General features: G+C 42.4%; 1 protein-coding gene across 5 annotated transcripts in view; it reads right to left on the bottom strand.

Annotated features, from left to right (window-relative positions):
- LCP1 (lymphocyte cytosolic protein 1) overlaps positions 1–26,408 on the bottom strand; it is a 51,212-nt gene that overhangs the window by 17,821 nt on the left and 6,983 nt on the right. For 3 of the 5 annotated variants that reach the window (XM_050334065.1, XM_050334064.1, XM_050334061.1), the window contains exons 1-4: positions 13,083–13,273; positions 3,135–3,225; positions 1,120–1,271; positions 282–411 (exon numbers count right to left, since the gene is read on the bottom strand). In XM_050334065.1, coding sequence (XP_050190022.1) covers positions 282–411; positions 1,120–1,271; positions 3,135–3,201 — 349 coding nt within the window. In that variant the 5' untranslated portion in view covers positions 3,202–3,225; positions 13,083–13,273. Of the gene's footprint in view, positions 1–281; positions 412–1,119; positions 1,272–3,134; positions 3,226–13,082; positions 13,274–26,408 lie in introns of those variants that run through there. The other 2 variants (XM_050334062.1, XM_050334063.1) reach the window with 1 other exon arrangement.

Raw genomic sequence — 26,408 nt, forward strand, 5'->3', positions numbered from 1 at the left:
GCAGGACTGCAGTGCATTTAAAGTAATGGAAGATAAACAGGCTGGAGCTTCCTCCCGTAGCCACAGCTGTGTCCACCCCAGTAAACTGGCTCAGACTACTTTTGACAAAGACCCTGCTCTGATGCTTTGTCACCTTTACAGCTCTTTGCCACGCACCAGCCTTGAGGGAAGCAGCCATCGAAGGTCACTGAGGCCAGAGCACCTGGGCTTGCACTGAGATAAGGTGCATACGATCTCTGAGGGCTCATTTGTTGCTATCAACACAGGACAGCTGTACCTACCTGAGTAAGAGTGTTGTGTGCCAGCACTGGACTGCTCAGATGTCCCACCAATAGCACAGATCCCCTCCTTCTTGTTGATTTGTTTTCGGAATGACTTGGCAACATCATCACTCTTCAGGTTTTGGAAAATCTTTCAAGTATGAGAGACAATTTTAAAATTTTAGATAATTAAACCAAGATAAAAGAGTGAGCTCTTGGGCCAGGAGACACATTCTCTCTGTTTCATAAATAGGAAAGGACACTTTGAGTATTTTTCAATGGGTTTCTGTGTACAATCTGTGTATCTGCTGTGGTACAACAGGATTATGCACAGATTTTATGCTTTCAAAGCAGTGAATAAGGATTAGCTAAATAACGGAAATGTTGCTTTGGAGGAGAGTAGTTTGGGTTTGAAGAAAGGGTAAGTAAAAACCTGCTTCTCCATCACGAGGGAAATCCCACTATTTTAGAATTTGCTTTTGACCTAGTTCAGACTAGAAAATAGAAAAAATGCCTCATAAAGTTTTCAGTTTCAATCAGCTGAAGCTTTTTGTAATCATCTAGCCAGAACATAATCTTTTTGCAAATTGCAACTGAAGAACTTTATCTTGCTGTATCAACCAAACTGAAACGGTACAAAGTCTATGCAATAAACAGCTGCATTTATGTAACTTGTCCCAGGTAACTGCAGGCTTCCTAATGTGGTTACCTTCTGCTTTCAGCTCTTCCAGTGCAGAGACTCCTCGGATCGGTGAGGTGCCCATGAGACCCTACACTTGTGCCTCTGCTGTGCCCTGGAGGCCACCTTGAGTACCCCACCTGGCATTTTACTTACTGAAATAAATAACATCTTACTTACTGAAATAAATTCATCAAAACTGATCCTGCCATTCTCAGTGGTTGTCAGATTCTGAATGAGTTCTCTGGCTTTATATCCTGGGAGAGGGAGATTGGCTGCCTTTAACACTTCTGTTAACTCGTTGGCATCGATGAAGCCATCCCCATTGATATCTGCAAAGATTAATGCAAATTTTACATTCTGCATCAGCCAAATGAAATTTTCTGCATGTAAAGGCTGTTGTTTTTATCTTACCCAAGGCACATTACATATAAAGATTTACTGTCTTGAAATCTGGTATTTTCAACTGCTCTGGTGTCATTCACACTCAAGAAAAAATTACAGTCACCCTTTAACAAACCAAAACTCATAGTGATGAATTTATATTTTTGAGACATATAGCAGTATCTTAACAAAGCTAGGTTTAAATGGATATAACTGCCCTTCCAAGACTTACATACAGATAAATGTGATTTATAGAGGAAGCATTCTTTCTACAGAACAGCTAAAGAAAAAGAAGTTGATGCAATATACATGTGCATTTATTATATAACTTCTGATTTTGGCCTATTTTCTGCATCTAATATCATCAGAAGAAATGAACTGAGAGGCTTGGAACTGCATATGATCATCCTCAAAATAAAAACTTAGATGTTTCTTTGTTGGTGCTAAGATGAATAGTTATGCTGAGCTTCTTGCTAGATCCGGGATAGTATTTTATGAAAAGATCATGAATACAGGTTACACAGTCCTTTCTTCTACACTAGTTTGTGCAAAAATCCACAGATAAAATAGCAAACAGAGTTTATCACATGGAGAGTTTTCGTGAAAACATCATGGTTATGTACATAGATCTATCTATGTACATATAGTTTTCATATTTGGCTTTCATATATCTGCGTGGGGGTTTTTTTACAGGTTTTTCTTCCCCCGCCTGCAGGCTGAGGTGATTTCAAAGAAGTGTGTGCTGATTTCCTGCATAGTAAGTTGCAGTTTGAGTCACTTGTTGCATGCTGTGAAAAGGTACTCAGCTCTCAGCATCAGCAGCACAGATTAATACAGATTGCAAAGAACATCCTATCCATTTCTGAAGTCATACAACAAAAGGATCTTGACTTGGAGAGGGAAATGTCTATAAGAGGAATGAGAGCTGCTTTCTAACATTTTTGGTGAGCAACCTGAGCAGCCTGGTGTGGTGGAAGGCGTCCCTGCACATAGCAGGGGAGTTGGAACGAGGTCATCTTTAAGTTCCCTTCCAATGCAAACCACTCTAGTATTCTGTGATTTGTCTTGTCAGTGCATTCGGTGTATGGGACACTCACAGAGACCAGATTTTTAAGACTGCCAGCCTAGACCACTGTGTGATCAGAAATCAAATGACCACGACCTGACAACTGATCAGTGCATAATCCAGCAAGGCTGATAGATCTGCTAATAAAAGTTAAGTGAGCTGTGAGAAGAAAGAGGACCTTTTCTTGCAATTTGGATAGACAGTGATGTGTCTGTGTGATGTGACTTTGCAGGAGACAAATCAGATGAGACCTTTAAAGGTTTGGAAAGGAAACACATATTAAAAATATATGCGGTTTGAAAGGTCACTGTAAAAGGATTACAAATTTTTTAGCCATTTGAACATTTGTCCTCTCCATGCTCTTCCTTTCCATAGGGAGTACTCAATTCACACTAAAATACAACCTTTTTGCCTTCCAAATAATTTGTCTGGAATTAAAAATATTCTTAGCAAAACATTTGAGCATATTTCCAACATGGTTTTCTGTACAGCTTTTGAGTTTTTTTCATAAACCCCTACAGAGCCCCAACATTCTCCTCTGGTAAGAGGCCATTGCTTGGCAATGTGCTGATGTGGTTTCATCTGTAAGACCTGCAGTGGCAGGAAAAAGACTTTCTGTGGTTGCTGTGACACAGCAGATCAGTGCTGGAGCAAACTCCATTTCTTCACAGGTGGTCAGTACATGACAAAAGAGCTTGCTATGGCTTTGCACTTCAGCTGTGTCTTTCCTGTTTGCTGTACTCACCGACTTTGCTGAAAGCCTCCTGTAGCTCTGCCATCTCCTCCTCTGAGAAGTGTGCTGTTGACGCCATTTTTTATTTCTCTGAGTGGCAGGTCTGCAAGAAGAAAACGCTTCTTTTTAATTGGTGCTTTTTGGGTTTGCAGTTGTGATGAAAAAGAGAGTTTTTCACTTGGATTTTTCCAAGTCCCAGAGCAGCTCCCCATAACTGAAAATCCAGCTCCTCTCTGTATCCTGAAATCAAGTGAAGGGGTAAAATCTATGTTGTTTTGACAGGCCCTGCTCAAAATCCCAACAGCTTTATTTATACTAATTTATCTGGAATTAAATCCTACCTCTGCAAACTTTTGTTTCTCAAGAAGAAAGCAGACCAAATTGTGCTGGCTCTTGCTATTCCCCCTTGAAAACACAATTCACCATGAATTTCTTCAGTAGTGCTGGCAGAGAAGCAGCAGCCCTGGGTGCTTCCCAGGGCTCTGGGTTGGAGTGACAGCCCCAAGGGACATTTGCACTGCTTGCCTTTGGGTACCTAACGAGGAAGCTGGGTCACCCTTGCAAGGTGGAAGGGTGGAGAGAAGCTCCTTTGCAAGCTGTAAAGAGCACCAGGTCTGGCTTCCCAAAAGTCAGCGACTTCTTTTAAGGACTTTCCTCCCAAGGTATCTAAGTACCTGAGGTTGGGTAGCTTTGGGAATGTGTGGCTGGAAGGAGTTTTCCCGCCTTTTCTCTCATAAAAGATATAAAGCAGGAGAAAGGATTGGACTTCCACTTTCTAGACACCTTTCTTAATAATCAGAACAGGAAAGTTTACTTCCTTGTATCACATCATTAAATACACTGCCAGAAGATGCATATTATACCCCTCTGGTTTTTCATGCACCTACTGTCCCTTGCATCTATTCATGAGGAAACTATTCAGGAGACAGACTATCTATTATTCTATATTTGTGAGAATGACTCTAGTGTCCTATGTCTCTTTAACTATTAATTAACCAAGCAACTATTTAAATAGAATAGAATAGAAACCTGAGTTGATCTTGGGAAGTGGTTGCTGTAGCTACAGTGTTCAAATGAGAGGGGAAAAAAAATCAGAAATACCCCATTCCTGGACTAAAATTAATATTGCAAAATTAGAAGAAAAATTACAGATTTCCTATAGCCCTATATAAAAATGCAGAGTTAGGTACAGCCTATCTGGGCTTCAGATTCAATGTGCTCCAGACCTCATGCATTGATTCCTTGTATCTGTGAAAACCAGTATGGACACAGCTTTGAAATAGCCCAAAGGCAATCTAATGTGGTTAGCTTCTTGTCTGCTGTCTCCCTGTAGTATTATGCATCCTTTTCCTGCCTAGTCACTGTGGTTTTAGGATGAGGACAGCAGTGAAAAATCCATTTGTTGACTCCAACCTTCACAAGTAGAGAAATGCAGAAGAATCCACAATGCCATCGCTCTTATGGCATGAAAACCCACGTGCAGTTTTCAGCACAATGGGGTGATTGCTATTGAAATACAATATTAAAAGTGGTTCTAACCACCATATTTTCAAGGATTACCTTTAAAAATCCCTCTGATACACTAGCAATGTGGGTTATGTATACTAGGGTAAAATTAGGATCCACAGTCTTTCCCCATCATCCCAGCATCTTTCCTGCCTCTGATTCCTCACTATCAATCTTTTCTGTTGCCTGCTGTGTGTTTTTGCAAATTGTGGATTAACTAAAATGCACCTGGACACATGACAATCTTACACTATCAGCAAGAAAATCCATATTCGGCTGCAAGATCATCCCTTCTAGTCCAGTCACTTGATCAAGAATTATAATTTGCCACACAACTTTTAATAGCATTAAGACTGTTCTAGGCTTAACGGGTAAGAAACACCACAGGTTGTTGCCTATAATTATTACTTTTACAAAGTAACCTTGAGGAAAAATTATCACCAACATAAAACTGACTCTTCTTGATCGCATAAGAAGTTGTGGCCTCTGATAAGTAGCCAAGTGATTTGTTAAATACAGAGAATCCTATTAATAGTACATCTGTTTGCATGTGTGGGCATTTATACTAATAATACATAATAGGATGAAGGGCTTTGCTGTAATGACCCCTTCTGACATGTTTTTTAGGTCAATATTATCCATTCCATTGTAAAGGTAGCTACGCTTGGCTGAGCAACCAGATGCATCTCTGCACCGAGAACTGGTCCTTGATCACCTGAGGAGTACTTGTACTCAGGCAACAGAAGGATTGTCACTGCCTGCTCCAACACACAATTGAGTTTCTTTTACATTTTCACCCCCCTATTATCTCTTGATTTCAGCCTGTCAGCCCCAGCATCTAACATCACTGGGTACTGCTGACTAATACTCCACTCTGTTTCCGCAGCAGTGAGATTTGGACAGGCACCCTGCTGACATGTGCACCGCTATTTTGGCAGGTCAAATGCTTCATAACCCATCATCTCTGAGGGCTTGACACTGGTGCTCACCACTGTACGTAAAATCCATACCAACAAAAAAAATCCATACCACATAATGCCATGTAAAATCCATACCAACAAAAACATCCCTTTATAGCCACCACCTCTATACAGTTTCAGGGTTATCTCTAATGCTATTTTCAGCAAGAGACTGCAATAAAGGCAGGGAAAAAGTTTAATGTCTTCACTGCAGATCTTCGAGGCTGGCCTGCAGCCAGAAGACCTCTGCCAGCCCCCCTGGCAAGCATGTGAAAGCCCTTGAATTTACACTCAATTAATTAAAACCAGAATTTTTTGATTAAAGGTTTCAGAGTTATTCCCAATTAAAAAATCACTGTAATTTTTTAAATTGTTCAAGTAGTAAAAGCAAAGCCTGAGGAAATCAAGAGAGTAAAGGTCCAGAGCTTTAGCAATACATGGCAAAAAGGAGAAAATCCACTTTCAAAAAGCTATTTTTCAGTATATAAAATGCTTATTTTACTTAGATCATTAAACAATGATATTCAGACACACAGAAATGTAAAATGCTTCTGGATAATGCTGTGAGAGGTCAGGCTCAATATTTTCTTTCTGATTTTATCAGCCAAAAGCAGAGCCATTTGCTCCTAGGGGTCAATCACTTCCAGCACTTCACTATCCTCAGTGCAAACTGAAAATACTTTGGGCATCCCATCAAGAGGGCATCCAACAATCCTGGGTGAATAGTCCAATTACTAACAACTCACAAGGCATTCCAAGCACATGGTGCGCTGCTCCGCTCCAAACCATTTGCAAAATCAGTATGACGAGACAGATGCAGAGGAAAAAATGCAGAAGATAAGAGCAAAGGAGAATATGTGGAAATGCTGAGCAACATGAACAAGTTGAAAAAGCTTGAAGGGAATAGTTGTTGAGGAGCTATCTGAGGGAGGCGCAAAGGGAAAATCAGCTGGTGAGACCCAGGCGATGGCTTTGAGCACAGAGATGTACGGCAAGAAGCAAAGTAAAAAGCTGGGCAGGGGAGAGGCATGGTAACACAGAGGGGACTTTAATAAGGGATGAGTGCAAACAGCTTAGCTATCAGCACCAATGAGATATTGAAGATCAGCAGCAGCTGGGAGGAAGGATCTTGAATTTGGTGCGATGGAAGATAAGGGAAAGAACTGAAGTTCCTTAGAGAGAATGAGGTGAAAGTCTGCATATGCTTGGATGCTGAGACAGGATGCTGAGGAGGGGAAGACAGCTCCCCAGGTCAGAGCAAGAAAGACAGGGGAACTGCCAACAAGAAAGAAATGGAAGGTAATAAACATTTAGAAGGAAAATAAAACAGTCCCTGAGACACTCTGAGACTCAGATGGCTTCAGGACATCCAGATTACACATTGCCTGAAAGAGGCACTTCGTTCTTGTTTGCCAAACAGGATAAACCCACTATAGCAAAGGCAAAAAATAAAATTGTGCACATGCACTCTTTCCTCCTCAGAAGACTCTTGAGTTACTGATTAATGGAAATAAAGGGAAAATGATCTCACCTAAGCTGCTGAGAATTGTAATAAACTGATACCAAAAGAGCCTCTAACGAATTACTCCCTTCCCTGCCATCATTTCCAAACCAATCTTATAGCCATGCTGTAAAGCCTCCTTTTATTTGACCTTATCCCCAGAAGAACCGATGATCACACTGATGTCTTAAGAGATCTAACAATAAACTATTTTCAGACTGGAATATAAAGGAAGAGCTAAAATAATCCTAGTACCTGAATGTTATTGCTAAATTGAAACGCAGTGATATTGATGTTCTTTCATTTCTTTTCGATTTTGAAGCCGTAGTCTGAGAAGCAGCCTGGTTATGCATTGCTTGGCAAAGTGTGCACACACCATACAATATAAATAATAAATGGCAAAGCCATTATAACCTCAAGGTTTCCCAAGAGTTGTACTAAATGGTTACCTTGTTTCATATTTTCCTCCGCTTTTCTGGTTTTTAAGTTTTATTGCAAGCAAGGCAATGAAAACCTTGAAGGTGTGAAATGGCACTTTACAGCTAGACATAAAGTTGTACTTTTTCCCAAAGCAAAAAAGCAAATTTAATGGGACAACATTCACAAACACATTTAGTCAGGAACAACTTAACTGTGAATTTGGTGCCAAGGAAGTTGAATTAGCTACTAATACTTATGCACTTTATACCATCAGGGCTTTGTTTTGTTAATGTACCCTAACTTTGTTAATTCTATGACAACCTCTAGCTGTTGGGAGAGTGACACAACACATGTTCCCTCCCTGTCATGTATAAATTTCCCTATTTCTCCTGCTATTTTCTCTTCAAACTTGCTTTTTTTCTGAAAGTGATGAAATAAGAGGCACTCACTGTTGCAAAACACAGCTGTTAGAGTTGGGTAAGACTGTCCCCCTCCTCACACAGAACTCTGCCTTTTACTTTACCGGAGCTCACAGCTCTTGTTCCTTTTCTCTTTCTTGTCTCATCCACAAATCCAATTTCCAATGTCCAGCTTTCTGTAAGGGTTGGGGAATACTTCCCCAGCTCTTATCTGCATTGGACTTTCCCTCCTAGCTGATATCAAAGGTGCATCCCCAGCAATCCTCCCCCAACGCACATCCTGCTCTGGATCATTCTAGCAGCAGGAAGGACTCAGAGAAGGGGCCTCAGAATTGTTCAGAAACTCTTGTGATAGGAAGCATCTCACAGGCCAGAAAAATATAAGGGAAAAGGGAGTATCTTGAGCATATTCAATCTTCCTCCCATATTTACTGCACCATTGTGTACCTGCCCATTTCTGGTCACTCATCAGAATACCCCTGATAGGATATTCCTCCCCAGAAATATTTCCCTCTACCTTTCTCTCATAAGGTACCACACATAAGTCCATATATTCATACGCATTTCTGTTCAAAAAATGTATCTCAGCTGATTTTCTATGGTGTGGAAGGGCTGAGGAAGAGACAAGAAAAGATTTTTCCTTCTGGAGACAAATTTTTGCCATTTTTGTTGCCACAAAGGGCTGAGGAAAAGACAAATTACTCAGTGGATCTCATGTTGAAAGAAGAATCAATGCTACAACCACAGCAGTGTGGCCTAGAAGTTCCTCAATTTGAAGTTTCATCTTGTGCTCATCAGCAAAATCCTTCAACAAAAATGTAGCAAGCAAAGCCATCTTGTAGGCAGTCAGCCAAACATGTTCTTTTGTATAATCCAGAATAGTTTATCTCCCAGTTAAACTTCACAGTCTCAGAATATTTGCTATTATCATGCTTTTCTCTCATACAGTTATTATCTGTTGGTTTTCTTACAATTCTGGTCAAAATTATGTTCTAACATCCCTGGTCTAGAAGGGTGATCCATAGTGCACCCACAGCACAATAGGTTTAAAGCTGAATTTCCCAAGCCTTTCAGCCAGTTTGGAGCTGCCAGTGACTATCTGCAGTAGTAGCTCTGGGATATCCAACCATCTTAGATAAATAAATAGTGTCCTTTATTCTTGTTTGTCACAGCTTCCAAGCAGATTGAGTGGACATTTTTTTGTGATAGCTTTTTTTTCTGCTAATGATGTAAGATAAAAACTAGAATCCGTATGTTTCTTCCTTGTTGGTGAGTTAGTCTCCAGCTAATCTGCTACTCACCATGGCTGACAGTATCAGCAAATACCATCAGATTGTGAATTACACACATTTGTTACACAACAGCTTTGAAAATCATTTAAGCACAAACTGCAACATCTTCAAACACATAATGTTACTCATTAAAAAAAGTTAATTTTTCAAGTTGTGCACTTAGAGATATGACACTTTCCTTTCTTAAATAGCTATAGATGAATAACAGAATTTTTAAAATTTCCTCAAAGATGCAGAGCTAAATTTTAAATCCTAAAGTAGACAGGAATATACTTGATTCAATTAGCAGTGTGTGACTTGGATCACAGTACTTTTAATTTGGGTGGAATCTTGCTATTTAAATCAGCAGACAAAACAGAGAGGAGTCTTTCTGAAGTTATGGCAAATACTTCCTCCCTGGTACACTATAAAGGTTCACAGTTTAGCCCACAATAAATTACAATCTGTGCCTCAAAGGCTTTTTAAAAGATTGGTGTCTGCAACAGCAAATCTCACTACATATGCAGGCACTGGAATTCTTAAACTGTTGCACTTCACCTATTTTATTTTGTATACAATTTGAAAAAAAAAAAACCACAGAGAAAAGACATTTATCACTGTTCAGAAAGCAACGTGGTGATGTTCATGAGTTATTTTCTTAATGTTCCATTTTATAAAGGACCTTATTTGTCAATGTGATGCCTGAGTCCTAAATCAAATGCCAGTAAACGAGGCTTAGGAAGGGAAAATCCACAGGGTTTGGAGAGAGATGGAGGTCTCTTTCCAATACCACTCAGTGGCACAGGAGGGCTAGTCCTCCCCTGGATTGAAAAAGCAGACCTGTGAACCTAAAAATACTCTCCTTATGTGTCTTTTATCTGTCATATATGTCCTACTAGGGAGACAGTATATACGTGCATATTATTTTTTAACAGAGTCTGTAGAATTTTTCTTAAAAAATAAGATCCAGTATACTATATTTTTTGTTTGGTCACTTATCTTTCCTATCCCTTTATCAACACCAACTAGCTAGCTTTAAAGTGAAAACATTCTTCCACAGATAAAGGAAAATTTTGATTTTCAAATGATGTCCAGTCATTTTTATCAATTTTTTTTTGTCCAAAGCTGGTTTTCAAACCAAGCCAAACTGACAAACAGCTTCAGTTGTTCACCAGATGTCCCATCTGGCATGGAAAGCACTGCCCAACTCAGTTCCATCTGCAGGGGCTGCTTTGGCTATGGGTGCGAGGAGCTACCCCACCTCTGCCCCATCACGACTGGGGTGGTAGATGGGCACAAGACCCTGGACACATAGATGAAATCTTCTCTTCTTATTCCTGCAGTCTGACGGCAGTAGGTCAGATTTCAAAGTACTGACTCAGTCCCAAATGTCCCGTGGAAGCTTGATGCAGGAAAAGGAGAAGAGGACCTGTGTTTCCAGCTCGCTTGGAGGAAAACAGTTCCTCTGTGCATGGAAAATATATAAAAACATGTTCCAGCTGTAAAAAGGAGATTTTTAGATACAAACGGGTATTTGCATTTGACTGGTTCCACATGGACTTATGAACCTGCTTCTGTCGCTCCCATGACAGGAGCTGTAGTCTGCCCTCAGCTCTGCAGGATTTCAGCAATGATTCCCTGATTTCAGCAATGCCCAGGCCCTTCCACTTCCTGAACCCGACCAGAAAATAGAGAGCACATCCGAAGACAGCCCCCCTTACCAGCTGTCCTGCTGCTTGGGCCCCCATCCTGCAGTGGTGCCATGTTGGGAGCTGTAGCGTCTCTAAGTGTGCAACAGGGAACCGAAGCAGAACCTGAAGCATCAGGAGATACAGTCCTCCTGAGCCCCCTTCCCCTGAACAATGATTTGGCTTCATGTCTTGGTCACTGAGCCTTGCCACTGGGCACTTCTCTCATGCCCCTCACATGCCACTCTCCTCTCTGTGGGCGCTGCCTCCATGTCCACGACACCCCACCTGTCTCACGTAGGGAGAAGGGATTTATTTCCTGCCCTAGAGCTTTCCCCTTTGAAAACTGCAAAAATGCACAGAGGGACCAAAGCAGAGTCCTGTACTTCATCTCACACCACCTAAATACTGTTTCAGATTTTTCCCTAAATATTTTTCATTTTCATAAATATTTTACGCTTTGTATCAGCATTTCACTGAAGTCTGCTGTTTTGCATGAAAGGGTCAAAAGTATGAAAATTAGCTACGTTTCTGAATGCACTGTACTCTCCTGAACTCCCCCATCTCCTTACTTGCTCTTTACTCAAGCTCTTTCTAAAGTTCTTTTATACTTTATAAAAAACATATGGTACGACTTCGTGGTAGGTTTTCCATCAAGATAACTCTCCTCCGTGCTGCAGAGGTGCACTTTGAACTGCTCATGATTGAAATCAGAAGGGAACAGGATTTAAAAAATTGGTAGCAAAATACAAGACAATGAAGTATGTGGCAGGTTCTGTGAGCAAGGGGAGAGAAGTAACACCACTAGATTTGTTTAGGAAAATGAGCTTCATATAGACTATCAAACATTTTATAACCATAATAGTATTCAGTACAAACTGTTACTCAGTTTCAGTTGAAGAAGCAGATTCAAAATCAGTAATATAATGCATCCCTTTTTTGACCTATAGAGTGAGCACCGTCTTCAGCTTCTGAGCTAAGTAAATCTGGACCTCATGGTCAGGATTGAAGCAGAAACCCCTGCTCTTGTTATCAGCAAGCAGGCATGTTACTTCCCAGTCCCTTCTGACTCCAGCAACCTCCTTGATGGAGTTTCCCACCACAGAGGGGGTTTCCACATCTCCTCTCTACTCAGGAGCGCTTCTCCGGCTGCATCTCTGACCTTCCGCAGAACCTCTGTCCCCATCTCGGGAGGCCAAACTGCTCCTGTCACACGGTAGAAAGGTGATACATGCTGGAGTTCCTCTACAGGAGAGGCTTCAGGGTGTGATTTGCTTTTATCAAGATGATCAAACAGCAACCTGCTAAGCACCCAGCTGCATTTTCTAGAGATCATCTTCACTTGATATCTCTAGCAGAAACAGATCAGTCAGCCAACCTTGCCTTTGACTTTGGCTGTGATGGTTAACAAAGACCTGAGGTCCCACTGGGTCAGTTGTACAGTATTCAAACCAAATCCATGTGCTGAGGAAATCACCATATGAAAAAACCAGCAAGGCTACTGCTGTTACAGAGCAAAAAGTTAAGCCTAGAGACTGCTGCTCACCATACCTAAAATATCTGTAGGCATTTGCAAGTCATAACTCATCTGCAGCCTGAGCAGAAATCCCAAAGGTGACAAGGGACAAACCCGACCAGCTTTAACAGTCAAGATCTTAAAAGGCAAATATAACATTAGGACCACCCCATATCGCTATTTTTAAAGCAGAAGTCCCTACTACAATCAGGCTCCGTAATGAATTAGTTTTACTTATCCTCTGGAAAGTAAAATTACTTTTACAAAAGCCTGATATAAATATCCTAACAGCCAGCAGATTACATTGTAAACATTATGAGCCAAAATGCATTATGTGTATGAATCGGTGTTTTTGATCACTGGAATTACATTTACTTTCTTACAGGGATGCCCTCTGCAATCTAAATAATGGCTTCTTACTTTATCATGCCCTGCCAAGCCGATGTCAAGTCAAAGACTACTACTCTACTCAGCCAAAAACCACTTTGCCCAATTAAATCCATCAAACACATTCCTGAAGGTCAGTAGAAATGCCATGCACAAGACTACTGGAAAATGCTTCATGCTAATACAGAACCTGCACTGTTTTTTGTGGTGACCACAATTTCCTGTGCAGTTAAACTGCTTGTAAGCTCAGTGAGGGCAACTTGCCAAAAAAACAGCAGATGCTGTGATCTTACCTCCTGGGTTAAGCGGTGGGTCCAAACTGCCAGAGCAACAAACACCTCAACAGCTGCAAATCCAACAGAAAGGGAAGAACTTCTTACAAAACCAAACTTCTTTGAGTTGAGGAACTGCAAAGTAGTATGTTGAAATAGGTCACTACGTGATCAGGAAATTCTTGCTTTTCTGCAGAGCAACTAGTCAAGCCCAAGACTATGAGCCCAAGACTGAGTCTAGAGTGGGAAGTGACTGGTGACAAAACATCATAGTGTCATAGATTTTGTCTTTATAAGGAAATTTAGCAGTCTCTAACCTCATTACTCCTACAATAGGTCCACTGGTGTGTACCACTTCCTCTAGTTCTGTTCTCGCTCACTAAAACATGCATGTGTGCACATGCACACAAAAGCCTCCTCTCTTTGCTGATAAAAGCAGCCGTGGTTGAAATGTGTAACAGCAAGGTCTGCAGTCCCACCTCATGCTCAAGGTAGGACTGGCTGCAGAGCCAGTCTGGCGTCCCTGGGACAGTGCTGTCAGGGATGGAAACTCCTCAGCATCTCTGGGCAACCTCTGACAAAGTCTGACTGTGCTCACTGGGAAAACTTTTTTCCATGCATGTAGTTGGAATTTCCCTTGATGCAACTTGTGGCCTTTCATTCTCAGTGTGCAACGCTGACAAAAGGCTGGCTCTGTTTTCTCTATAACCTCTGGTTAGGTAGGTGTAGACACCAAGAAGATCCCTCTCAGCACTCTGCTCTCCAGGCTGAACAAGTTGAGCCCTTTCTGCTTCCTCTCGGATTTGTTGTGCTCCAGCCCAGGATCATCAGGCATTGGAATGGACTGCCCAGGGAGGTTGTGGATTCTCTGTCCCTGGAGGTATTTAAGAAGAGACTGGATGTGGCACTCAGTGCCACAGTCTAGTAACTGTGGTGGTAGTGGATCAAGGGTTGGACTTGATGATCTCAGAGGTCCTTTCCAACCCATATGATTCTATGATTCTATGATCCTGCTGTCTCTCTACAGTTCATCCAAGCCTTGACTGAACAAGAGAGCCTCAAAAGGACATGGGCAGTCCTCACACCATCTCATGACTGATACAGATTTCAAGGACAGGTTTCTCAGCTACACTGAGGGTCAAGTGTAAAAGTGCTTGATGGATGCAAATACAAACTATCTTTCAACCCTGATGATGCAGCCTTGCAGAAGCCTTAACAGATCTGAAAACACAACATCAAGAGAGGAAAGTTATTCATCGATCCCAAAGGGATTTTAAGAAATGCCCTGCCTTAATAGCAAAATTCCTGCCACTTTCCACAGGCTTAAGAATCATCCTTAAACTTTTTTAACAACTTCTATTCTGACTTTTAACTCTGAAAACAGGCAGCTGAAAACATTACCAAACTGAATGGCTTTAATAAAAAAACTGTCATGCACAATTCCTTAGACCAGTTGGAACCATCAGCTATATGCTATCATAGAGACCTTCAGGAAAACCTTATCACGAACAAATCTCCATAGCTAAGATCCACCCTTGAAGCACACATACATTTGCTGTATTCAGAAATACACTGAAACATGTTCCAGGCATTTTGATTACTTACTTCTATTAGAAAAATACCTCCTCTACCATATTTAATTATTTGATAGACTGTGCCACAGCTCCTCTTTGTTTTCTAGGGTATTTTACACCAGCCTGATGGTTTGCCCCAACATTTTTCTTACAGACCTTATCCAAATCCTTAATTATTTCTGTTGGTCTCCATAACATCCTAATTAATGCTGCAATGCCTTTTCAGAGAGAGAAAAGAGAGCACCAAAGAGATGTATGCCTTAAATCTTACATCTCACTTGCACATGAAAACTAGGGGTGGGTGTTTCCTTAACAGAGATGTTTGCTTAACACCTTTAACATCCTCTCTTGAGTTATCACAGCTTATGCAGAAGATAGGTGAGCGATTCAGATTTTCCACCGTACCATATGGTATTTTATATTCATATCAACCAGACTGAGCTCAGTACTGTGTCATCAGCAGTAATTCATACCAGCACAGACCAATAGACACCAGCTGTGTTAAAGAAGCGCTCAAACAAGCTTAGAAATAAAAGGACAGCAGGGATATGATGGATTTATAAGGCAGACATAAGAAAAAAGATTTTAATATATTTGCTGTGTGAACCATGAATCCTTTTCTCTGCCTCATTTCGAGACCTACTGGAATGTCACTGTGTACACCTAATAATGCTGTCTCACCAAATGTTATTAACTTAAGTAGTTTTTAGACACAGTCCCAGCTGAAGTCCTGTCATGACAATACACTATTTAAACCCTGCACTGTTTATCCTTGAAGCTTGAGACACAGGTAATGATTTTATTGGGCAGCACTGAAATACATTTAAGTGTTATGGTTGCAATAGTTAACATCTACCTGCACCTGGTTAACTTCTACCTGCATGATGGTTGTTTATGGTACTGCTGACAATGTATGATTCTATGACAACGATCTCTCCAAAGTAATTTCTTAAACAGGGCAGGATACTGCAGGCTATCACTATAGTACTGATTTCCTAGAAGGGTGTTGAATTGTAACTCTTCAATATAAATTGTAACTCTTCAATATAAATAGCTTGTATTTTGCCATAAAGTATGCTTATGGTTAGCTTATGGTTAGCAACAGGTTAGCTGGTATTAGGATAGGATGTACTGTGATACTGAGTTAAATGTCCATTACTGTCCTGCATTAGAAAAATAGTACACTTGACCTACAGTTTCAGTCTTAGGGTCAAAAATATCAGTGCAGATACTTTGAGATTTACTTGTATGAAAAGTAAAACAGTTAAAAGCGAAGTGTTCCTCCAGTTGCAGAAAAAGACATTAGAAAAAGACATCTAAGATGATTGTCTAAACATTAAGTACCATAAATTAACATGCACTGTGTCCAATCACTTGCAGAGAGAGGACTATAATTATAAAAGACCGAGCCACAGCTAAACAGGTCAAAAACAATCCTTTCCCCTCTGCTGTCACCACTAAAATACTTCAAAAGTCTTAGTTCTTATTGTCCCTGTGCCTGAAAGACCTTTCTTTCCACGGACGTTTTGCAGCCCTGACACTCTCATCCTCTGCCCATGTAACACAGCCATGCTTCACTGCAGGTCAGCCAGACCGTGTCACCGCAGGCTTCAAACACTTCCACGACTTTTCTCCTCCTCTGCTCTACCTCTGAGTCAGCCCTGCAGCTTTGAGTGGCAGAGTTCTTTCAGTCCCATCTCCTCACCTGCCAGCAGGCTCTCACCTTCCTCCCCTTCATCCCCCGGTGCCCTGGGGAGCCTTGGGAAGGGTGGCAATTGCCTGTGCTCTCCTGCCATCAGACTCGGATATTTCTTAGCAAGGTAAATGACAACCCAAAAAGCATGCAGGAACCACTGATCCCACTTCCACCAATGAATTGGAATTCCATTTGAAGGATCTGGTGCATCTGCCTAAGGAGAGGTATAGAGGTTTGATCCTACTTGAAAAATATTGTGTTCTGGCAGCCCTGAGGGGCTTGCAGGGGATCCCCAAGTGAGGAGCGAGTTTGGGTCTTCTGCAGATGAGCAGTTTCCTTATGGGAACTGGGGAAACATATTCCTGTGGTTGCCTTTTCTGGCACAACCACCTCTGGGCTCTCACATTTTGAACTGCCCCCTGCAAACTCCCAAGACCTTTGCCTTCCTGCAGGCTGCTTCTGCTTCATGAAATGAGTTTCTCCAAAAGCCACTACTTTGCAAAATCACATTCATATAAAGCAATATCTTCCTTGCCACTGCAGATATAGTCACGGGTTGGAGACATGAAGACATCTCAATCCAAGAATATACACTAGATGGCAAGAGCGTGGTAGGGAGCAGAGCGGGCACTGCATTACAGATCTTCCAAGCTGACAATGGAAGCTTCTTGTGGACTTTCCAAAGTGTCTTTTTTTAATGACAGCACAATTTTAAATGAACCCTTTGAGGGGAACATCATGGTCCATGAAAAACTAGGGCAAATCAAAATTAATGGAAATTATTTAAAAGTGATCTCATTTAAACAAATACTACCTTACCCTTATATAAGTAGAGAGGACCCAATCTAATTCCCACTACAGTTTGATGCAATTTGAATGGCACCTTTATTTTGTGTGGCCCTGTCCTTGTTTCTGTTAAAGGCAGTGACATTCCTTGGAGCCACATGATTCAGGTACTGAAATGCCTCTGAACATGGTCCCTGAGAATTCAAATGCTGTTAAAAGGCAAATGAGTCTTTGTGAAGCAGGAGTCATTACTCTGATGGCATGTACTCAGGTAAAAGTTGGTAAGTTGACCCACTGCTGGGACTATTTTAGCAATGTACCCTGAAATACCACCTGTGATCTCTGCAGGAGAGAGAATACTAAAGACTGCAGACTTTGCAGAATACATGTAAAAATAAGACCTTTTACACTTTCTTCCCACATTACATTTGCTGGAGAAAGCCTAGAGAATGCAAAGGAATGCTGTGAGATCCCATTGAACCTGTCACCCCTCCCTCTTTCCCTCCCCTCTCCTCTCCTCTGGATACTGGTGTATGTTGGTGATGGACTCATGATATAATGAAATCATATATATGAATGAACCACGAACTGTTGGTGCAACAAGAGCATCTCACTCTTTGTCTAAATAGGTTCATGCAGGAAGAAGTGGGGCAGACGAACCCCTGCCAGGATTTCACCTCCAACTGGAGTCTGCCACTGCTCTCTCTCTCCCTAAGAAATGTGGTCTCAGATCCCCTTGCAGCCACCACACTCCATGTCAGGACTCACCAGCACCCCTGTACCTCCCTGCCCCCACATTCCCCATGGCAATCTGCACAGCTGCTGCGTGGAGAGGAGGAGAGAGAAGGTAGAGTGGAGGGTGATGGCTCATGCCTACAGGTGTGAACGCAAGGAAACCTCTGCCACACAGCAAATACGGCAGCCTCAAGTGTGAATCCAACAAGACATTTGCACTTGGGCAGGGAAGGACATCTAGGCTTGTATACTGGCACAGCTGGAGGTAGAAGAATGTAGAAAGAAGTTCTGTCATAGTGAAAAGCATATTTTTGGTGGGGTAATTCTCAGAAGCAGCAGCTCTCTGAACCTCACCCTCTCCCCTGCATCTGGGCAAAGGAACAACGAGGAGGATAATGTCCTGTTAAACCTAGGGTGGGAGACTGGTTTATGATTTCACGTGCTTGTGAAGCTTTCAGTTTCCAAACCCTAAACCCTGTTTTAGAGTCTTCTAAAAAACGCCTTTCTTTCAGTTTCACTACAACCTGTCTTACTTGTGAATCAAGACGAGCCACAAAGATCAAATAAGCTGTGAGAAGGCTGTTTTGACAAAGCAAAGCAAAAGACCACTCCTAATCAGGGGATACAACCTGCAACCAGTCCAGAAACTGGTGTGTGCAGAAACCCAAAAGCTGTGTACAGGGGGCTTTGAAAGAAGAGTGCCCACTGGCAGAGGAGGAGACAGGGCAACAACTGATTGCTGGTCTTGGAGCACGTTGTTCCCTCAGCAAAAGAAGCCAAATATCCCTGTGAAACAAAAAGCAGACAGCTCTGAGGCCACAGATGAACTTTGAGCTGTCAGACCAAATTCCCCAAGTCATTTGTTTCGAAGAGATCTCCTGCACTGAAGTGACTGAGTGGGTCTGGAAGTTTTCCTTATGGCTCAATCTCAGGCCCTCACGGAGAGCTTAGCCTTATTTAAGAGTCAGAAGGAACAAGATTAATTTCCTGCAAGCAATCTGAACTTTGAAGGAGAGGTATTTAAGCAAGTGAAAAATGAAATAATAGGGAGAAAAAAAAACCTGTAAAATGAAAGCAATGATAAATAAATAACAGGAAAGTGTACACCTCACTTCAAATTTAATAGGCTACACCCATCCATGAATTATTGATCAAAACCATCCATTTGCTGCAATGGGGAGTACTAGTGAAATATTAATGACAGTGCATGAGCTAATCTTAGGTTTTACTTGGTGGGAAAGTGACAAGAAGAAGCTGGAGAAGCCTGGCCACTGTTAAACCCCAGATCTGGCTGGGAGAAGGGTGCATGCCCCTGGCTCTCTCAGGAAACCATGCAAATCCCACATCTCCAGCAGAGAATGTCAGTGACTCCCCCAGCTGAAAAGCCTGTTACCAGACAGATATGTGTCTAGAAGTGTAATTCACGGAGACAATTGCAACAATACTGGCTATCGTGTTTCTGGATGATTTGTGGAGTTTTTTTGAACCCCCCAAAAAACAGTCTTGGTTACACCCTGACTGAGCCCAGAATGTGTTTCCTAGTTGTCCTGGATTTCTTTCAGGAAATTCTTCATCTTTGGGATTGGAGGAAAAGTATCAAAACATGCCTTTGGAGGGTCAGCTGGCTAGAGGCTTACAGGAGTAAAAAGCATGGAGAAACAGATGGAAAAAACCCTTTCTTTTCAGTTATACTTATGATGTCAGTTATTGTCGCAAAACTGGGAGGAAACGAAGTGCTGATTTTTGAGAATCTGGATCTGTCAGAAGCTGTCTCACAGTTAACCAACTTTCTCATACACTTTCAGCCTCAATCTCACTCAGTTTTTGGTGAGTGGAACAGTAGGTGGCTTTGACACGGTAGAAAAACAGGCTTCCCCAGGCCCCTCCCTGGCTGCCACATGGGCGCAGGGCTTCACACCACACCCAGGGGCAAAGATAGAGCTGTTCTGCTGGGAGCCCGGGGGCTGCCCGTCCACTGTCTTCTGCTGCAAACCATGGCAGGGAAAAAAAAACCAACAAACAATCAACCACTATTACAAATGAAACTGCTCTCCTGAAAAAGAGGCAGCTTTTTGCCAAGAAAAGAATAACTCAATTTCCCTTGGATCCAGATGAAGATTTGCACACAAATACCTGTAGGACTGAACAAAATGTTGTGTGCACATAGGCTCACTCGTATATGTGCCTTCTTGAATACTGTATAATTATGTTTTGATTTTATATGTTTTTAAATGTTGGAAACTTTACTAGGCTGTCTGCTCTGCTTTTAGCTTACGGGGTTTCTTTTTCCACTCGGATTTTTAAAAATATGTATTCTTGTATCTCTTCCTCTTTGTTTGGCATGCTTCCCTTTCTTGTCTCATTTTCCCTTTGCACATTTTCTTTTTTTTTTCTCCCTTCTCCATCTACCTCTTGTCATTTCCTCACTCTCTTACTCCTACTCTAGCAGTTTCTGCTTGCTTGCTCTCAAGCACTGAAGCCAGTGTTCTTCATAATATTTCTAGAGGTATTCAGCTCAGAATTCCCACTTCTGTTTTGCAGCCTCTCTTGTGCATTTTCCAAGCCTGGGGATCAGTGGGACAAACTTCTGCACAGAAACTGCTGCCCATAAACCCTTACAAGCAGTTATCAGTTCCCTGTCAGGAGGGGAAGTTTGCATCCCCCAGGAGGAACTTGCAGAGTTTCTACAGCACATCTGAAAAAAAAATATTTCCCCCCGCACTGCTGCACTGAAAGGGTTTTATTTTCCAGCCTTGCCATGGTTGTGTTTGCAGAGCCAGTCCTGCATCTGGAACTGCATCAGGAGGACCTGCCACCTTCCTGCAAGTGAAGGATGAAAGCCAGCGCTAGGTTGTCTGTGCCCCATGGTGGGTGTCAGCCTTTTGTTCAGAAGGAACATGTCCTGCATCAACTGAAGCTGCAGGAAGACAAAAAACAGATCACATGGGTTTTCTTTGGTGCAGACATTAGTATGGGGATCAAACGCAGGAGGTCTCTCTACAGCTACCTGAAAGGAGGTTGTAGCCAGGTTAGGGTCAGTCTCTTCTCCCAAGTAATAAGTGGACATGATCTCAGGTTGTGCCAGGGGAGGTTTAGATGGGATGTTAGGCAAAATTTCTACCACCAAAGAGTTGTCAAGCATTGGAACAGGCTGCCCAGGGAAGTGTTTGAGACACCATCCCTGGAGGTATTTAAAACACATAGATGTGGTGCTTTGTGACATGGTTTAGTGGTGAACTTGGCAGTGCTTGGTTTACTGTTTGACTTAATCTTATCTTAAGAGTCTTTTCTAACCTAAAGAATTCTGTGATTCTATAATCTGAGTCAGGCTTTTCTCAAACAAATCCAAGAAATTCTTACTTCTGAGTCAGAGCTTGCATTTGGGATTAATCTCTTCCGTGACACATATAAACTAACAGATATGAGAGGAAAAAGCTTGGGAAGGGGCAGACATTTCTGCCCCTCTCTGCTCTTAGCAATCACTAACACCAATTACAGCTGGCCCCACAAAACCCCAGTTATCCTTCCTTCATGTTTTTAGTATCAGCACTGCTTATCTCGAGTAAGCAAAACCAAGCTTTTCCTTGCATTTTGGTTTCTCTTTTCTCATCTTTCTGGTCAAATACCTTCCTCTCCAACTGGCTGACAATGACAGCTCTTGGAAGCTCAGCTAAGGCTAGAAGAGATGTCAATACAGCCTGCAAGGCAATTGAAGGGTATTCACCTAAAGGCACGTTACTATTCTTAAGTCTCTATAAAGTAGTAGCTGGGCTTTGACAGTGAAAGTGGCCAAGACACACATGAGCAAAAGTTTGAGGCAGCCTGAACAAGTTTTAGCAAACAAGGTATTTAGCAGCTGACTAAAATATAGTCAGGAAGACCCTTGATATTGGAATAGTAGTTAAGTTAGAAAATCCCACAGAAGGCACGTGCTGCAAAAGAGAACAACAGACTTTAATTTTGCTCACTGCTAAAAGTGAAAGATTTTTGAGGGAGCACAGAGAGATGGAAGATCCACCACTTGAAAGCAAGTACTGACAGTGAAGTGTCAGATGCTTATCAGGCGGCATGAGTTTGCTCACACAGATGCTGCTTGTGTTGCTACCTGTGGGTATCATACAGGAGCTGCCTGCACTGCTAGGGAATAGGCAGAGCACATCCACACACAAGCAGAGGAGTTTCTCGTTCCTGCATCCTTACTTCTCTGCTCCATGTTCTGTGCTGCTGTGGTCAATGCACACTAAAAGCTAATGAGGCAAAGTCAGCAGGTGTGTTTTCAAATGTCAGAAGACCCAACAGAGCCCCTAAATGACTGCTTTTGAAAAGCAGAACAAAGCAATAGTTTGAGCGTTACCTAAAAGACAGATAAACTTGAAACAAACATTAATTGCTCTTTTGACAAATTATTCAAGAGGCACAGAGGAAACTGAATTGTTAAACAATTCAGTAGCAAACAAAAAATCCACAACCGTATTTATCTTGTGTATGTGTGTTTGTTGATGGTGTCAGGAATTTAGAAACCAAGGCCTTCCAGGAGAAAAGCCCTGTGCTAACCCAAGTGACACACAGACTGGTCACTTTGCCCTCTTTGCTCTCACAAATCATGGAAAAAGAACAAAGTCTTCCAGAGAGCTGCCCAAAAATCCCCTGCATAAACAGCACAAGGATCAGTAGTGTGTAGCCCTATTCAGCTCTGCATCCCACTAAATAAAGGCACAGACCAAGGAATCTTTGCAGGTCACCCCCAAGTCAACAGTGAGGTTCATTTTCCCAGGCAATCACTGACCCCTACAGAGCAAGTGTGCACAACCCATCCACTAAACCAAAACCCCAAAAGGGACAGTGTCACTAGGCTTGCTCCTAGCTGGCTCTGCTGGACAGTTTCAATCCCTTATTGTATAGCTGAGCCAATGAGCAGTATGGCTTTGGAGATGATCTTGCACAGATCTGTTTAGCCCGTTCTTGGATACTTATCAGCACTTCACACAGTGAATAGCAAACTCCATCAGCTGTTAGTTCAGCTGTTCCCAAACACCAGGGACTTAGACCCCTGAACACATTCAAGATGAAGGAAGCCTCTGCAGATGATACCACTGGCCAGCTTATGTCACGACCTGTAAGCAAACAACTGGTCTGCATGAACACCTGACAGTTCCACTGTCCCTCCCTGGCCAGGCAGCTGAAGCTGTGCCAAAGACAAGACACATGCATGCAGGGAGCCCTAACCTGGGACTGCCCCAGTGAGCTAGTGCCTGTCCTGTGGCAGCAGAAGGAAGGGGAAAGCAGGTCCTCCATGGACAGGAAGCGGATGTAATCAGACCAACTGTCCCAAACAGCTGAGAGCCACTCATGGAAGCATATTCTCTGCTTTGGTCTCCTCTGTATGCCCCATTCAGGTTAACTGAGGGTGCACAGAAGAGGGATAGGCCTGAGGATTAACATTTGAGCAGTAGGATTTCTTCGTGTACTGTCAGTATGAGATGATTTCCTTCTGCAGCTCCAAAACCCCACAGTGCTGGTGGCATTTTGCCTGTTCCATGGATGCAAGGGCCCAGCCAAAGAGGCTGCATTGTACATCCTCTGTAGAACTCCTCAGGCAGGAATACCTACACATCCACCTGGGGGCTGCCAGTCCCATTCCACCGGGCATGTTCCCACTGAAGCGCCTGGCAAGCACCGCCATGGGCAATATGTACAGACTGGCTATGGAGTCCATCCCAAAACTTGAGACCAGGTACACTAAGTTACACTGCTGCTCAGGGATGAAAATGACCTCAGTTACTGTGAAGTGCTGGCCAGAAACCATCCTCCCTGGCACATCAAGTTTGCATAGAGGAATATGTAATGTAGCTAAGAATTTTTTTTTTCCAGAATGCTCCTGGATGTTCAGCTTTTTTTCCTTCATATCTTTGTGTCTTCTTTTTTTCCTAGGTTCAGCCTCTACAAAAGTTCCTGGACCCTGCAGGCACTGTGGTTCCAGGAACTGAAGAAAGAGAGGAGAAGAAAGTAAGCTTCCCCAAAGGTCTTGCACTCTGATAGATGACAGAGGGAGAAGTAAGAGAAACCAGACATAAGAGACAGACAGAAAGGTGGTTTTCTCTACCACCATAATTCAGAGACTTGCAAAAGTGGGGGAGAAGAAAGGAGCATCCTCAGGTTTTTTCAGTCCCCTTCTCTAGCCAGGGTTGAAGGTCAGGCACACCTGAGGAGAAGTGAAATGAGACTGAAATAAAAGATTAGCACAAACCATCAAACAGCTCAAGAGAAAGAGAGTTCAGTGTCAGAATGGCAAGAGCAGTCTGCCTGCTGGTTAAACTTGCTTTTGCTCATTTAATGCTCCTTCAGGCATTTCTGTGTCTTTTCCCACATGGTGAGTTATGAGCTTCACCTGAGCAGCAATGAGTGTCTGATATGACAGTAACTTTAAATCCTTTTCTGAGTATTACTGTGGAAAGTATCTAAGTTTCAGCTTTAACTAAATATGTTCTTCAGCTCTTCACAGCATTATATACTACATGACTGAGTATTTCATGAATGAAATACCCATTTTAGCTGTCAGAAACACTGGAGAGACAAACTATAGAAGAGCTGGGCAAAGATCTCACACTGAACAAAATCCCACCAATTGGCCTGGTTCTTCTCCCTCCTATGCATGTGAGCTCATCCTGCAACTGCATCAGGAAGAGGAAGAAAAACTGTGGGGTGGGTCTGATGGCCTGCAACAATCCCCTACAAACCACTCTTCTCCTGATTCCTTTTTCAGAGAAGTAAGACCGACACAAATACTGCAGTACACTCTCAACTGCACCATTCAGAATCTGGCTTGCAAATCTTTTAATAAAATCACACTTAAACAAGGGTTCACAAGTGCCTTTGCTAAGAGTAGATTTAGTTCATCCTGTTTACATTTCCACAGTAGTTTCAGCTGTATGTTGTAATCTCTGTTTCCTCCATTGCTGAAGAACTCTTACCTTTCATTTTAAAAGTAAGTGCACTTCCCTTTTTATAAGATTTCAGCACTGTGGGCTTTCTCTGCTTAAAGCCTAGGGACACTGGCAAGTGCATTTCTGGCCATGGCACATGAAGACAGCTGGCATATGAACCAGGATGCTACAGTTACGCTATGCCTAAGGGTTTGTTCCGTCAATGACTGCAAGAGATGTTGACTTATGACTGAGAAAGAAAGTAATGTGCATTTCTTAAGATCCCATGCACAAGCTGCTCTGCATCCTCCCCACAAAATTATTAGTTTTCCTATGTCCCAGCACACACTGCATTCTAAATTGACAACTTTTACTAAAGGACCTATTTTCAGCAGGTCTTACTACTTGCCCCTGAAAAATAAGTCAGAATTTAAGCAAAGGCTGTATTATTTTGGCTTGCATCAAAAGAAGTGTTGATGGAGGTTATGTACCCCCTCTACTCTGCTGTTACGAGGCTCCCCATGAAGTGCTGTGCCCAGCTTTGGAGCTGGGACTCAAATATAAAAAGGACATGAACCTGCAGGAAGAAATCCAGAGAAGGGCAATGAAGATGATCAGAGGGCTGGGGCACCTCTCCTACTCAGACAGACTGAGAGGGTTGGAGTTGTTCAGCCTGGAGAAGGGAAGGCTCAAGAGAGACCTTCTAGCAGCCTTACAGCATCTAAAGGGGCCTACAGTAGACTTAGAGAATTTTCACAAGGGCATGCTTTAAGCTGAAAGATGACAGGTTTAGATTAGGTATTAGGAAGAAATTAATTATGTGGGTGGTGAGACACTGGAACAGGTTGCACAGAGAAGTTGTGGGTGCCCCATTCCTGGAAATGTTCAAGGGCAGTTTGAATGGGGCTTTGAGCAATCTGGTCTAGTGGAAGGTGTCCCTGCCCATGGCAGGAGGGTTGGATCTAGGTGGTCTTTAAATGTCCCTTCCAACCCAAACCATTCCATGATTCTGTCCATAATTTCTGTGACAACACCATTGCATGGATTCTGTGCACCTGGGCCAACACAAGAGTGCCCTCAAATCCCACTGCAAGAAAGTGTCTGAGAGGAAAGAAAAGAAGATAAATACATGGCAGATACATGGTGGTCATAGCCTGAGGGGATACCTCTCTTGCAGTTACTGGGATTTCTGGTTAATTACCACTGGTTGCATAAACCCATTTAACTCCAGGTGTGGAGGCAATGAAGGCAGACTAGTGTAGACATTCTGTGATTCTGAGGAATATTTGAGTCTATTTAAAGAAGTCTAGCACAACCAAGCTGCTGCTGACTAATGTATTCTACTTCTCTTATTAGAAAAAAAAAAAAAAGGACATATATATATAACATATTTGTCTGAAAGAGCTCTCCCACATTCTGAAATAGCGGTATAGGCCCTGGATGGCTGTTCCTCTTCTGACCTTCTCCTTGTCTGTGTGGGACACATAATTCTGAAAGTAGATGTTGATGAAGACTGGACATCAGGATGCAAATAAGAACTGCAAGTTGGACATTCACAGCTTTGCAGCAAGGGCAGCCAACAGTGGCTATGTGAAAACCAGTGTAAAACACCAGTCCTTATCTAAGGGCTGCT

This window comes from Myiozetetes cayanensis, unplaced genomic scaffold (genome assembly GCF_022539395.1).
Source record: "Myiozetetes cayanensis isolate MyiCay16 unplaced genomic scaffold, myiCay2020 scf5-8, whole genome shotgun sequence".
Lineage (NCBI taxonomy): Eukaryota > Metazoa > Chordata > Aves > Passeriformes > Tyrannidae > Myiozetetes > Myiozetetes cayanensis.